At 41.9% G+C, this 15,619-nt stretch overlaps 1 protein-coding gene across 2 annotated transcripts in view; it reads right to left on the bottom strand.

Annotated features, from left to right (window-relative positions):
* Window positions 1–15,619, bottom strand: part of GLRX3 (glutaredoxin 3) — a 31,236-nt gene that overhangs the window by 10,009 nt on the left and 5,608 nt on the right. The window contains exons 2-6 of one of the 2 annotated variants that reach the window (XM_019952943.2): window positions 15,351–15,459; window positions 7,109–7,183; window positions 6,228–6,429; window positions 1,277–1,449; window positions 747–808 (exon numbers count right to left, since the gene is read on the bottom strand). In XM_019952943.2, the coding sequence (XP_019808502.1) occupies window positions 747–808; window positions 1,277–1,449; window positions 6,228–6,429; window positions 7,109–7,183; window positions 15,351–15,459 (621 nt within the window). Of the gene's footprint in view, window positions 1–746; window positions 809–1,276; window positions 1,450–6,227; window positions 6,430–7,108; window positions 7,184–7,347; window positions 7,418–15,350; window positions 15,460–15,619 lie in introns of those variants that run through there. The other variant, XM_070781114.1, reaches the window with a different exon arrangement.

The raw sequence follows: 15,619 nt of genomic DNA, 5'->3' as shown, positions 1-15,619 counted from the left end.
AAAGTTTTACCTTATAAACTCAAGCCCCAACTATGAATGGTTGATACGCTGCTGTATTTCAAAATAAACTGCTTTTTAATCCTCTACATTAATATTATAACTACTTACTACAATTAATATTTATTAAAATTAAAATCCTACAGACCCAAGTCCAAACTTTCTACAAGACAGAATCTCTAAAAGCAGCTTGAGACCCTTCATAAGACAAAGCAATTTCACAGCTCCAAACAAAACCTCCTTCAATTTTAAGTTACTACGGTCCTAAGAACAGCAATGAGAAATCCCAGAGTCTCCACATGACCTCCACGCACAGCCTCTGCCTTCCACATTCAACACGTCTCACAGAGCTCTACCAAGATGGAGACAGCAGCCAGCCCGAGGCCGTGAGCTTCAAGCCATGAGCAGCTTCAAGCCGTGAGCAGAACTGTCGCTAAAACCTACCACCAAGACTGGAGCCCAGCTCCAAAATGCAGAGGAGAACTGCAATTTGGTCACTGCATGGTGACAGTGACGTTTCTACAAAACCAAGAATATCCTCCACATAATCATCAAACTGGTGCAACATTTTCTCTAGTCCAAATGAGACCTTTCCAAGTTTGCACGGTTAACTTTGTAACAATGTAACAATTATGACCTGGGCATACAATAGCAAACCTCTGATTTCCATATGGAAAGAGTAATACAAAAACTGAAAACTCAAAAATATTTTTAAAATAATAGCAAACTGAAACTTTAAACACACTTACCTTTCCTCTAACTTGGGGGCTTTGGGGCAAATTGTATCTAGTTCTTTAGATGCTTCTAGCTCCTAAAATAAACACATATGTTTATTTATACATTTATTGTAACAAATCTCCTCAGTCATACCATAATATCAGTGTATCACCTATTAGTAAATTCATTAGTGAATTTACAGGAGTGAATCAGAAATATTGTATTTATTCCAGATTCATAAATGTAGATTCTACAAAAATGTATACTTTTGATTTAATACAGCACTTATAAAAGTACGCTTAAATACGAAAATACCAAACTGGTGGCTCAGTGGTAAAGAACCTGCCTGACATTCCAAGAGACACAAGTTCGATCCCTGAGTTGGTAAGATCCCCTGAAGGAAGAATCGGCAGCCCACTCCAGTATTCTTGTCTAGGAAATCCCACAGGCAGAGGAGCCTGGTGGGCTGCAGTCCATGGGGCCCCAAAAGAGTCAGAGACAACTTAGCAACTAAACAACAATAAACATGAAAATTCTTTACAATGGTCTTCTCACTTCTAACCTTAATGATATCAAGTCCTCCTATGAGCTCTCCAGAAACATAGAGCTGGGGGTAGGTGGGCCAGCTGGAGTAGGTTTTGAGGCCCTGACGAACTTCTTCATCTGAGAAGATGTCGAAACTGCTAAACTGAATGTTATGTTTGTTAAGAATTTCCACCATCTGCTTGCTGAAACCTGCACACAGAAAAAGAAAATAAAGAACTTTATTTCTCTCTCTCACGTACACACAATTTTATGTTAATTCAGAGTGTACACTACCTACTGAACACAGACAATCTACCTCTGTTTTACCGATGATTAGCATGGCTGACTAGTGTGTAAGGAGGAAACCAATTCTAAGAACCCCTTCTCTGGCCTTGAACCAGTTTTTTTAGGTGTGTTTATTCGAGTTCCTCTTCAATGTTAGGTATGTTTTCATAGCAGAGGAAACGGTGCCGGCCCAACAACACAGACCTCAAGCCCAGGCGCCCAGCTGCGCTCACCGAGCAGAGGCCCTGTGCAGGCCTGGAGGCCACCTCGCCCTCCTGCACTCTGCTATCAATCGGGAGACTGGCCCGGGCACCCATCCAGTGCCCCCGCCCCCAAGCTCTGCTGTTCTGTGAATCTGTGAAAAGCAGCAGTAGGTGGAAGAGAAAACTCTACAACTGCTATTCTCCACTACGACTGGACCACACTGGGAAACCCAACTCTGTCTGGTCTCTGTTGTCCTTTTACGACTTCCTGTGCATCCATTTCAATAGTTCTCAATTTTCATCATCCCTAAATAAAATACATCAAAAATCAAGAAAGCAATATGTTCTCTTTTAGTCTAAAATGACATAGCACATTGAATTTCAAAGCCATCTCCTCTATGTTGTGTATGAACTGTCAGTAGACTGGCAGTATCCTTTCTCGTCCCGTGTCATTACTTGACAGTTTCTTTTCTAAAACTATTTCTATTCCCCAAAGCACGTAATGTGATTTCTTTTTAACCACACTGTAGTGACGATCTCATGTTCCCTGATTTTATTACACTTTTGTGACACATTTTTGTTCTGTGCTTTTTTGACACCATTTTCTTACTATGACCTTAGTACTGAAGAATAAGAGTGTGCATATCAGTCTTTTATAAACCTATTTAGTCTTGTCTGAAAAGAGGGTATTTTTCTTCCTATAAGCTAATTCTTCCTGATTGTTTTTCAACACTCTGTACTCCACTCATTCACATTCCATCATTCTTCTTCCCAAATACAGTCGTAATCCACTGGAAAATAAACTACTCTTCAGATTCAAAATTCCTAGAAGGTAATAGCATCTGCAATTATTTTTAAATAAAATCAAATCATGAATAGGCTTTACCTGATGTCATGCAAAAGCACTTTTACTATTAGAATGTGGATCTATAACTGAGCTCCAGACATCTGAGATCTGCCATTCACTGGGATGAAGCACCAGTGTTTATTTGTATAGCATGTAAGTTGCTTTTCCCACAACTGAAGTGTTAAGTTCATGTACAGCCTGAAGTAAAACACTGATTCTGAAATTTTTTCATTCATCTGGGAGTTCATTAGTAAACAGCTAACGGCTGATTGCTGATGGTTATTCTGTTGCCAATATATTAACTCATTTCTACTGTAACTGACTGAGAAAAAGCTTTATTTTTGCTTTAGGCAATTACATGCAGACTAGAGAGATTGACTGGTAGTGTTTCATTTTTAAGGGTTAAAGTGACAGACTGGAAATGTTATGCTTAAGGATAAAATAGAAGGTTTTAATAACAAAATATTTACACACATTTTTTTAAGAAAAATGCATGAATGCAGTAAAACTATTTAGAAATAGAAAAACCATGTTTAACGGTTATAGAACCACCATTTTTCTCCACAATCATTTCCACTCATGACAGATGACATGAATAAGGAGCCTAACTGCCACATTTCATCACTATCTACCAACAATAAAACCCTAAAGAATGCTTTGGAATCTGTAATGTTTCCATGTCTGATTTAAAAAGTAAAACCCAATTAGATGACTCACTGCAGGAAAATATCTGCACTGTGGTTCAAATACCTTTTGCTTCACTAAAAGCGCTGTCAGAGCAAACAGACATGAGAGCTCCCAGATAACTTAATTATCCTGCAAGATCAAGGATGTATCATTCTGTTTTAAAAGATGTGCATCTCAGTGCTCCTCAAAAATCATCCTACAGCACGACAGCCTTCTTTCCTGTCCTCCTGGGCAGCACAGAAAAAGGACAGTCTAATCCTCTGACGACTGAGACCCTATCAGCATGCCAGGCTCCTGAGACACTAAGCATACTACAGGTAGAGCCCAAAAGTTAGGGTTGAGAAGACAGATGTGCAGTGTGCAGGGGCTGGGCTGAGTCCAAGGAGAATCCAGGGCAGACGCTGAAACGGCTTTCAAGGTTTCCTTGATAGGAAGTTTAAGTGTTATTCATTCACGGTTTTCTGTTTTACTGAATGCAAGGTGTGGACCCGCTAATCAAAAACCAAGTGTAGCTCTACTCCCAAAGGGAGTCCAAAGGGAGTAATGCGTGTTAATGACAGTAGTGCTTCAAAGTGAATTCTGTGCCAAGTATGGAAATACCAGCCACCTGAGTTCATGGGAGCTGATGGCCATTCTTTGATAAAGAAGAGTTTTCCTAGGCCTCATCTCTAATGTACCATCAGAAAAGCAAAAGCAATTTTCCACCAAACGAGCTCAGAAAGGCAGAGGGTAAAAGTTGTGTATGTTCCTGTAAGAGAACAGTTTCAAGATAAAGACAGTGTATGGAGCCATGCACACAGACAAGGACAAGCAGTTAGAGAGCAGCCCCGGTGAAGGAAGCAGCAGGGCACAGTCACAGCAGAAGACTCCCGATTAAGCCTTAACTAGATGCTTTTGTAAAGAATACCAATACTCCAAAATAATCTGTTTACTATATGTGATAGAAAGACATGCTGTCACAGAAACCAAAATACTGGGAAACAGAAAAGCCTACTAAAATGTAGTTATAAACATTCTATATAACATATATATAAAAATAATGAAGAATGAAACTGTTTATCATATGTATCTAAAAATCTTTTTTATATCTCCCAAGTATTATCTAAATGTATATAATATAGTGTATATTATAGTGTATAATATAAAGCAATAATATATTGCTCTGCAATGTTTCCAAGCTTCTTTTTCATTCTAACTCATTATTTGTACAGCCTTCTAAATGCCACTCAGGCGGTTAATATAAAGACGGCTAGAAATACCTCATAAATTCAGCCTAATAAAGTAAATGGTAAGCAGAAAAATGATTACTTCTAAGTGTAATTCTATTTTATTTGAGTACTCATTCCGCATCTGGATGGCTCTCCGAGGCTGACTCCAACCTCTGACACTATGAAGAAAGAACTGCAGGCACAAGGAGGGTGGCCGACGTGAAGCTGGAAGCGTCAGGGCAGCACAGTCACAGGCGGCCCGCCAGCCGGCATCCGGTCTGCGAGGCATCCCAGGACACCCCTCCCCGCTGCCGCTTCAGACCACCTTCCCCGACTGCAGTTTCACCACTGCCAGTTTTACCTGCCGGGGAAGCTCTTCATTCAGAAGATTAATTAAGAGAGTATCAGTGTTCTGCTCCCAAAGAAGATACCATGCTACTGGTTTTACTGTGGGCCTACTGTGCATAACCTGTCATGCAGGCTGCTCCTCGCCGTACAGCCTGATAACGGTCCTGACTGGGACCCGAGGGACTGCTGTCATGAGGTCAGCACAGAGAGTGCCAGAAACAGCGCCCCTGCCTGACGGGGAGAGGCGAACCAGCATCCATCAAGAACAAACCACCAACACCCAGAGCCTCTCTGCGGCTCCCTCTGGTTAACTCTCACACGGACTAAGTTAGCTCTTCAGTATATACACAGCAGGCATCTGACACGTAACTGCTGGCAAGGAAAATTTTCAAGCAGAACTGAGAAAGAAAGGAACCATTTCTTTCTCTAAGACAGAATTCACCATGAAACTTTACATTTAAAACTAGACTTTTTCATAATTTAATAGGTAATTTGCTAACTATACAGGGAAGAATTTGTAACTAACTTTATAGTGGAAGTTTGGCTGTATTTATAAAGTCACACTGGACATGCAGTAATGACATCAATAACACATTTAATTTCCCTGCCAACTATCTTTAACAAATCCCTCCTGCGCAGTTAAAGCAACATTCTTAGATTCTCAACAGCATCATCGAAAGGCATTAAATGCTCGATTATGCAGCATAATAATGTTACACGAGGCACAGTAAAAAGAACACAATATGAATCCAACACCTGAGGGGCCAAATGACTCTGAAAGTTACTTAAGGACAACACTCCATGCACATCTGAGGCAAGACGGGAAGAGTGACTGTCAGCCACAGAATTAGCAATCTTTAAATCCCGAGAAGCAATGAACTGGAAATGACAGCAATGGGTGAACAGTGTCATCAGACACTGAGAGACAACAGGAGGCAAAAGCATACAGGGTGGACACTGGAACACTACCGTAATTCTGTGCATTTCTGAACTGCTGAATCTGAACCATACGAATAAAAGGAGGCTGCCAAGAAAGAGAAGGTAAGTGTTAAGAGCAAGATTAACTGAACAGACCAAAAGCCTATTAATGGAGACAGCAATACAGTGGCCAGGACTCAATCCCAACTCTGCTACTCAGTGACGGCAAATCGCCTTCACTGGGAATTAGGCAGACAACAAAGGTTTTGAATTAGATGATTTCCAAGATGTCTTTTGATTTCAACATTCCCCAAGTCTACACTGCAAACAAGTTCTCGTCACCTAACTTGAGTCCACTGGAAATTACAACCTTTCTGCTCTTCTAAGGGTGTCTGATCGCAAGCATCGGTAGAAGGTGTCCAGCGCAGTCTGCACAGAGCACGTGGTCTCGAGCCCAAGCCACGTGTGGCGCAGCTTGGAGCAGGCCCTTACCGCAGCGCGGCTCCTGAGGCGTCCCCTTCATGAACAGCATGCAGGGGGCGGCGTGGGTTAACTTCTTCAGGCGCAGGCTGAGGTCCTCCTTCGGGTGCTCACTACCACTGGGCGAGAAGGAGCCGCTAGACGCATGTCGCTGAACTTTTTTGGTCAACTCTGGGGCATGGGCACCATCTAATCGGTCGATTTTCTGAGAATTCTAAAGTTAAAGAAGTCATTCAGAGTATGTGTACATTTCTTCATCATCTATTTTAGGCTCCAAAATTATAACAAGCACAAGTCCATAGCTCTAGCCAGTATTTAAAGAGGTCAACACTATCACTGGAGAAATTTTTTGAAATTTGGATTACAAACTGCCTTGCCACGCATGTCAATTTTAGAAATGAATAGTTGGTTTCTTTTTTCCTTTTTGGAAACACTGGGAAGGCAGCACTACTCCTGAAACCAGATCAGACAGGCTCTCCCCACCCCCGCTGCGGTCAAGCTGTTATGAAGTACAGATGAGGTACCTGGGGAACTCTGGTGACACCCAGGGGTGCCCAGAAACACAGATTTGCACCCACTTCCTAAGAGAGTCACTAATCAAACCAGAAGCAGCAAGATGTTTCATCATACCCAAGCACATGCCCCAACCAACCAACCTCTGACCCAACTCAGGGAACAGTTTGGGTTTACAGCCATGCCTTCTGGTGGGTGGACCTCCACAGTCCGTGTCACCTTCCCAGGACCCCAAGGGCAAGCAAGCAGTGAGACTACAAGACAGGTCAGGGCGAGGAGCAGGCAAACACCTGGTGCTCAGCATCAGGGGAAAGGGGAAAGGAACCGGCGAAGGCAGCCCCGCGGTACTCCGCAATCTCTTCCACCGTCTTTAGCCTTACCTTGAAAAACAGAAAGGTGGGAACAGAACTAATTTCATATTTTTCAGATACTTCAGGAACAGCTTCCGCTTCCAACTTTAAAATAAAAGAATTTAAGCATGATTATAAAAAGGTCTTCTCTTTTTAACTACTTCACATGTAAATCAGTTTCACATGCATTATCCCTTCAGGTAGTTGACGTTTTTTAAAAGAGCACAGTACAAAAGTTTATGACACATTTACATTTAAATGAGACTCACTGGGCTGGCATGTCATCCACTGAGTCTGCGGTGTCAAAACAGGTTCAGAGGTTTTTATTTTGTTGCACATTTCAAAAGATGCCTGGAGGCTGTGAATAAAATTTTTGGTGCACTAGTGACCTAGTAAATTTTCAATCATATGCAGCTACTACTATATTGAAATCCATAAATCACTGACCCCAGTTATGTCATGATTACAGTGCTTATTTTCTGCCCACAGCAATTCTTGCTGTTTGCTCTATTGACTAATTTCAAGAGGCAGTACATCATGACTGACAGTTGCAGCCTTCTGCAAATTATGAAGCAAAAAGGAGTATTTCTTCAATAAACTATTGATGTCTGATAAATTTTACTTTTAACTCCTGCAAGGCTGCTGAACCCTAAGCAGATAGATATCTTGCTAGGTTACTTGCTTCTGGGTCTGTTCATACATTTAAATGCATTTTAAATAAGATGACCACATTCTATTTGAAAATTTCCTTGAAGCCCTTCAACAAGATCTGATGTGATATCTGACACATAAACATATTTATTAGTAACACGTTCTCTAAATGAGAATAAAATTACTATAAGCTTTTTATGTGGACTTTAGATACTTTGAGAAAAACCAAGATATATTGTGTTTTTCCCTCACAGGACTGTCAATGCTAATACAAACTTTTAAAACCAATAAAAATCTGTATCCACATTATACCTATAGGAAATAAAGTTTATTGATAAATTATGTTATTAAAGAGTTTTAAAAATATATACACTGTGTTTTTCCAAGAGTAAAAGATTTCCACTGGGCTTAAAATACTATCTTTATCTAGAGCTTTAACCAATCCACTGTTTCTATCCATAAAAATGACCATGACACAGGGGGAGGCTATCCCATGTCTGTGGCTTGTATCGTCCATCTCGTATATTCTTGGGTGCTCTTTTACCACCTTAATTCTATTTTCTTTAGAACACCCTTTTGAAACAATACTTTAAATTATTTTCATTTTTAATGTAAGAAACCACATATATTTTAAAATCAATGTCAACTGTCCAATAAAACTGAAAAAAAGAACAGAGAGAAGGTTAAGCATTTGGAGACAGCTGTTCAGAAGACACTCTTTCTAAAGTCTAAGGAACTTCTGTACCATATTCTTTCAGACAACTCCACACTAGACCAAAGGAGAGCAGAAAGGTGGTGACCGAGGCAGCACTAACGTCTGGTAAGTGCCCCCCACACTCTGGGCACTGGGCCAGGCTCAGTGAAGATCCCCATCGCTCGCACTCCGGGATTCTAACAGAAAAGTAATACGAATCAAAAAACAGGTGCTACTAAGTAGAAGCAAGATAACAGAGTCTTAAACAGAACAAAACAAGTCACATCCTGACTCATAAAATCAAATTCCTATATGCTTTTAAAAGCTGATCTCTTCTCATATGTCTGCTGGTTTCCAGTAGGGCCCCTTACTGACAACTCTTCTGGGAAGCAAATGATGCTCTCAAAATTCCTGCTGAAGCCAGGAGGATCACTACACGTGCCTCCCCTCAAATGAGCTCCCAGAAGACGGAGCTTAATAAGACAAAGGCAACAGTGACAGGCAAATCCTCCTGAGTCCAGACCAGGAGGGCCATTAAAGGCAAAGCCGCTCCCCAGAATAGCAAGGGCAGCTGAAGTCCGAAAACCTTCACAGCACTAAAACTCCTTGGAAATATTTCTGATGGATGTAAAGCAACATAACAGTTATAACAATGGAAGTAGAAGATAAATGCATACATATTCAAAACTTTTAATTTCAATTTTCTTCTACATTCTGAAGAGACCAAAGATGGCCAATAAGAGCTACCTTCCTTGGAGGCCTGCTCTGTGCTGTACACCAGACTTGTCACAACTGGAAAGCAGGGCCCGCGTTATCATCTCAGCTCCACAGGGGCCAGGACAGAGGTCACTCCAGACACAGTTAATTAGCAGGAGAGCTGAGAAACCAACCCATGTCTGTTTGACGACAAACCCTGTGCTTTCCTCATTATGCTACGGTTACCTTTTCTACCACAACAAGTAAGAAACAGCAAATTTAAAAGACAGGATTATATATGACTTCAGGACCAGACAGACATGGACACTTCCAGAATGGATTCCCAGCCAGAATGCCTTGGGGGAACCACGTGCTTCCTACACCGTCAATCTCAAACTTGGACCCTTCCCACCCAGGGTGCTGTGTGTCTGTGGAGAGGGGAGGAGGGCAGGGGAGCTCTACTACAGCAGGATGAATCCAGACAGAAGGAATCTCCATCATCTCCTTTGATATATCAGGGGTCCCCAAAGACCACCATGATGGTAATGGCTAAGAGCTATGGTGTACTCTAAGCCAGACAACATTCTGAGTGCATTCACATACTGAGTTCATTTAATCCTCACGGTGAGTGAGCGAGTGAGCGTTAGTCGTTCAGTCATGTCTGACTCTTTGCAACCCCATGGAGTGTAGCCTGCCAGGCTCCTCTGTCCATGGAATTCTCCAGGCAAGAATACTAGAGTGGGTAGCCAATCTCTTCTCTGGGGAAAGCTTCCCAACCCAAGGACCAAACCCAGGTCTCCTGCACCGCGGGCAGGATCTTCACCGTCTGAGCCCCCGCAGGGGCCCTCACGGCGGGTGCTATCATCGTAGCCCGTTTCTAGGTCCCTCACTGCCGAGCGGGAGGTGAGGCAGTCTGGCTCTAGGCACAGTCCACTCTACACAGCCCTGTTACCAGCTCACCAGACCCAACGGTTCCTCCTCGTCTCCTCATTTTACTGACCTTGCAGTCTCACTCAGTAAGCGTGACCACAGCTGCCTTCTCAGATTCCCTTCCCTTGGCTTTCCGTGTCTTCTCTTCCTCTAACTCCTGGCCTGAGTATCTGGCTTCTTCCTTCACCTTTGCCAACCACGATGTTGCTGCACATCCCAGGACTTGGTTCTGCACCTGCTTCTCTTACCTATACTCACTTTCCTAGCAGAGTGGTCTCAGGCAACACCCTGGCTCTAAGGAACTCCAGTATGGCACCGCCACCCAACCTCTACCTAGGACAAACCTCTCCTCTCACCTCCAAGCCACACACTCGACATCTGCCCGCAGATCCCCACTAGACATTTCCCACTGCACCTGTTCCTCCCCAGGGCAGACCCGATCTCATTTAATCCACCAAGCTACTCAGATCAAAAAGGAGACAATCTTAACTGATCTATTTCCTCCACCCTGACATCCAATCCATCAAGAGGTCTCCTGGGTGCCCCCTCTAAAACATAAGCCGACGCAGACAATAACAGCATTTCAACAATCTCCCCACTAATGTCCAAGAAATCTCTTACCTGGCCTAGTGAAACAGCCTCCTAACTGGTAGACCTGCTTCTAGTCTGTACTCTTACCCACTTCAAACCATTCTCCATGTGGCAGCCACAGTAATCGACTTAGGAATCAGACTGCATCAGACTGCACTTGCAATAAAACCAAAACTCGACCATGGGTCACAAGGCCACGTGGCCCTCCCTGCCTCTGCAGCTTCCGGTCAGGGCTTCGACCCCTTCCCTCTTCTCCAGCCCCGCTGGCCGCCCACTGCTCTTCTGAGGTCTGCACCTGCTAAGCCTCTACCTAAAGGCTCTCTGCCAGCACTTCCAGTGACTGTCATCTTTGCGTTTTTTAACTCTCACTTGTTAGATACACCCTTTCAGCACAACCTACATAAAAGCACCCCGCCTACCCAAGACCCCTCTTCACAGCCTGCCTATTTATTTCTTCTGTTGAAATTCACACCACCTGAGATTACCCTGGCACTGTGTTACCCATTTACTGTCTACACCCTTACTGTCCTGCATTCCCAGTAACTAGCATCCGGTGTGGCATACAATTGAGTGTCCAAGAAACAGAATGCTGAACAGTAGTCACTATTCCTAAGCCAAAAACACAAGTGACTACTTGCCAGTGGCGGCAGAGGCTCCAAGGTAAAGGCAAGGATGAGAAAACTCAACCTTTCAACATAAATCAACTAGACTTCAAGGAAACAAGCAAGCAAACAAAAGCGCCTGACACTCTGGGACTCTCTGTCACGCCTCACACAGGACTTCTTTTCACTCTGTGACGTGCTACGAAAGGCGAGTTTTTCAAAGTCAAATTCTTTGTTTGCCAGAAAGTCAAACATAAATTTCAAAATAGTATTTAAATGAACATTTCTAATAACTTTTTATAATACTTTGCCAAACTTTACCCAGTAACAGCTAATAAACTATGTTAATTATGTTTTGTTTTTTTTACCAAGACAGCACAGATTAAAACTAGGTTATTTTTAAGATTTAACCATCCTACTAGAATTATCTGAGAGACATTTCTATAGTTCCTAAAAAATGGAATCCTACATATGCTCTGTAAGACACTAAATAAACTGATCAATATTCTGACACACAAAAAAAACAAGTTCAGATACTCAGCTGATACCTAGTTATACAACCAGTTAGCCGATGCCGATACCTAATTATACAGCCAGTTAGCCAATACCTAGTTTTACAGCTAGTTGGCACCCTTCTGGAGACTGCCCTACATTTTCTGCTTAAACACATTGTTCACAAAGATTATTTTGAATTTAAACAGTGTAAGCTACAGAAATTATCTATACTAACTGTACAGACCTTTAGAAATTACAGTGTAAGCTGTTCTTTAAGATGGTGGCACATTTAAGAATATATCAAACTATAAAGATTCCTTTTTAAGGAATCAAAAAAAAAAAAAGTAAGTATATAATTCCTTCTGTACTCTTGATTTCATATCTGAAGATACCATGCACATAAAATGCAAGAACAGCTACCATACAAACAAGATTAATACTAAATGAAATACAATAATACTAAATCTCACCAACCAGGTCGTTGCTAAGTCTGACTTCAAGAATAAATTTCTGTACCAAAGTGCAGTATATGGTACATTCAGTATCAGAGCCTAGTAGGCCTCAGCTAGAATTAGGGGGAGGGAATAAAGAGGAGAAAGGGCTGGCACGTGAGGTGGGAGCCACCTGCACAAAGAAAAGCAACTTAAACACAGCAAACCAGGTAAAGGCCCCGCCCTCAAGCGTCTCACCACCTAGTCAAGAAGGGGACAAAACAGGGACAAAACGCAAGGACAGAGCCGATGAAAACACAAGAGACTCCCTGACAGTCCAGCCAATGGAACAGACTAAGCTCAGAGAAGAAAGGGAAAAAAAAGTCACGGGGGTACACAGAAAAGACATCACACAAAATGGGTTTGATTTAAATCATCACGTTGTACACTTTAAATACAATCTTTACTTTAAAAGCAAAAGTAATAATAATACCAAATATAAGAATTTAATTTTTTTTTAAATGGCTTTGATTTGGACCATGAATTTGACCAGTGGCCCCAATTTCACCACCCAAAACTATTCTTCCTCTTTCCCACACCACCACCAGACATTGTATCCTGAAATAGTCTACTGACCAAACAATTTTGATTTAATGATAAATGTGTATCCCATTGTTGTTAAAGTGCTAACAAACTGACTTTACATAATTTGAAATGCAAAGACACTTGACATTTTAATTAGCTATTTAATCTTATTCTGAATAAATGTAAGGTTTCTGTGAGACTTCAAGCAACAGACATAACTAACCTATGTCCTCCAAGCCCTTGGAGGTGTGAAGTCAGGGAAGAACCCAGCCCCAGGACCCGACCGACGGGGCAGCCAATGCAGGCGAACACAACGGCAGGCAGCCTAAACGTGGCACCAGTAAGGAGCACACATTCTTTATCGCCGTATCATCAGTCCAGGAAGTGAGGGGATTCAAACACAGTAAGTGAAAACCTTGCCTTTCAGCAACCTATTCCAATGGGCACAAACTACTAGGATTAAAAAACAAAAAAAATGTATGCTAGGTTTTCTCAGATGGTATTTTACCATGTTCTACAAAATAAGGAATTGATGATCACAAAACTTTAGAATTAAAGTATTAAAAACACAGTGCTTAAGATCGTTCTATGCAATGGTTCTGTAAATCTAAGTCATAGAATGAACTAATCTCTATACTTCAAGTCAAAAATGTGCAGTCGTTAAAAAAACAAAAAGACCAAGAAATCAAATTGTGAGAAACAGAGAGTACCAGGATGTCGCTTCTATAGACTGGAAGAGTCACAGAGCTCTCACCGAGTAAGCTGTGTTTAGTTGAACCACATGCCCCTCCTCTGGAAAATGCCACCGCCGCTCTCAAGTACTTCACCTCTCCCAGGCTGGCTACTGCTCAGCACTGTGCCCTTTAAATCACCTACCTTCCGAACTCCATGCAAATGATCTTTGCCTCTGAAGATGTCTAAGAAAAGGAAACTATGCCACAGAGTGACTTCCCAGAAAGTAACACCTGCGCAAACGACCCATGGAAACCTGTCACCCTCTCTGAACGGCAGGTACAGTCGGGGTCAGGTATCCCCAGCAGATAAGGGCTCCCAACCCTTGGCTTGCCGAGACATTTAAGCACTTGAACAACTTAAAATCTCACTGCCGAGTCTGGTACTGATGTGAGAAGTAATCCTATAGTCACTTTAAATAAATCATTCAAATGGCAGCTAAGAACAATGCGTTACCTAAACCAGTAACGTGATACACATAAAAGCAGACTTACAACAATTACCACTGTCTTGATTAATCTTACGATTGAAATGTTTAATCATTTATTTCACTTGTAATCGTTATCTTTTATCACTGACCAAACATGCAGTTTTAATGTCCACTTCTATTATTTATATTGGACATTTTAAGGTTGTATTCTAAGGTTACATTACACATTTCACTGGAATTTTAAATAAGTCCTTAAACTTTAAAAAGCTAACTATTCATACATGCTCTATCTGCTTAAGGAAACACTGCAAGAATTCATACAAGATTAATACAAGAGCTACTTATGGGATGGGACGGCAAGGCTGGCGAGAAGGAGTGGGCTGGGCCTTCTCAATGGACTTCTTCCTGCAGTGTTTTGATTTTGAACCATCTAAACACAATCAATACCTGTTCAAAGGACACATATTTAAACGGAAACTGTCTGAAAAGTATATCAGCTGCTATACAAATAAATTAATGTGTCAGAATTCTGGGTCTTCAGTCTACATAAAGAGGCACACATACAAATACAGTTCACATCATCTTTAACTCCATATACTTGCCAACATATCCTCTAGCTATTTTTTAAAATAGGGTTTTTGTCTGCTTTTTTAAAACCTAAAGATTCAGCTTCTGAATATAGGGTATGCCTCCCTTCCCAAAAGTTCATTTCTAAAACACTCAACTCACATGTTGGCCATGTTGCCTCAATTAAGTCCTGACTGATACATTAAATGTGCTAAAACCAAGTGAGCTCGTCCTTTGTAACTCTCATTATCCTAGCCCTGCCCACCCAAGAAAGACACCAGGAATGAGGAGGCTGGAGCACCAGAGCAAGGACAAAGAAGGCTACACGCAAAGTGAATGAAAACAAAGGCAGCCAGGCTGCTTCCTTCTCCCTCTGCTTCCCCAGCGCGACAGAGAGACTCTGGTTTCCCTGCAGGCCTGCATTTACCGGACCCCTGGCAGCGAGCTCCCCCTACCCCCCTGTTCCCTGCAGCCCTCACACACCTTTCTTGAATCACTTTCCATGTCCCACTTAGCTTTTCAATGAAGCAAGTCTTGTTAACATCTCTACTGTACAAAACCACAATTACCCACAATGAATGATCTCACCTGCGAGTGCCCACATAAACCCTCTCCTGACTGCCCATCCTGTCCTCCCACCCAAGCCTGTATTCAGGAAAGGGTAGTGAGTTTTACACCACTCCCTGCTTGAAAAATATAAAACCATTTTAAGGTTTTTAAGAATAATCTACTGTGAAAATAACAGATTCCAACACTACCTATGAATATGAGGAATCCCACACCACCGCTCCTTTCTATGTCAATAAAATGTAGTCTAACCCATAAATCAGAATTAAATCCCTAAGACATGACACTGAAAACACAGTACCTTCACAAATGAAACTTGTTGGTGCTCTTTAGCGAGCTCTGCCATCACGTCGTTCATCTGAGCGCACTGAGGAGCCCATGGTGCCCAGAAATGGACCACAAGAAGGGACCTGTAAATCCGTAAAACGCAGATTTTGAAAACACAGTAGCTTTAGAAATAAGCAAATGAGGATAAATTCTATTACCAAAGAAACCTTTCAAGGACCGCCTGAATTGTTTTTGTACTGCTAGAATCTTGTATTAAACACAGGCTGAAATATGATTTCAAGG

This window comes from Bos indicus, chromosome 26, assembly GCF_029378745.1.
Source record: "Bos indicus isolate NIAB-ARS_2022 breed Sahiwal x Tharparkar chromosome 26, NIAB-ARS_B.indTharparkar_mat_pri_1.0, whole genome shotgun sequence".
Lineage (NCBI taxonomy): Eukaryota > Metazoa > Chordata > Mammalia > Artiodactyla > Bovidae > Bos > Bos indicus.
The sequence above is the reverse complement of the archived record's forward strand: the minus strand, read 5'-3'. Positions and strand labels throughout refer to the sequence as shown.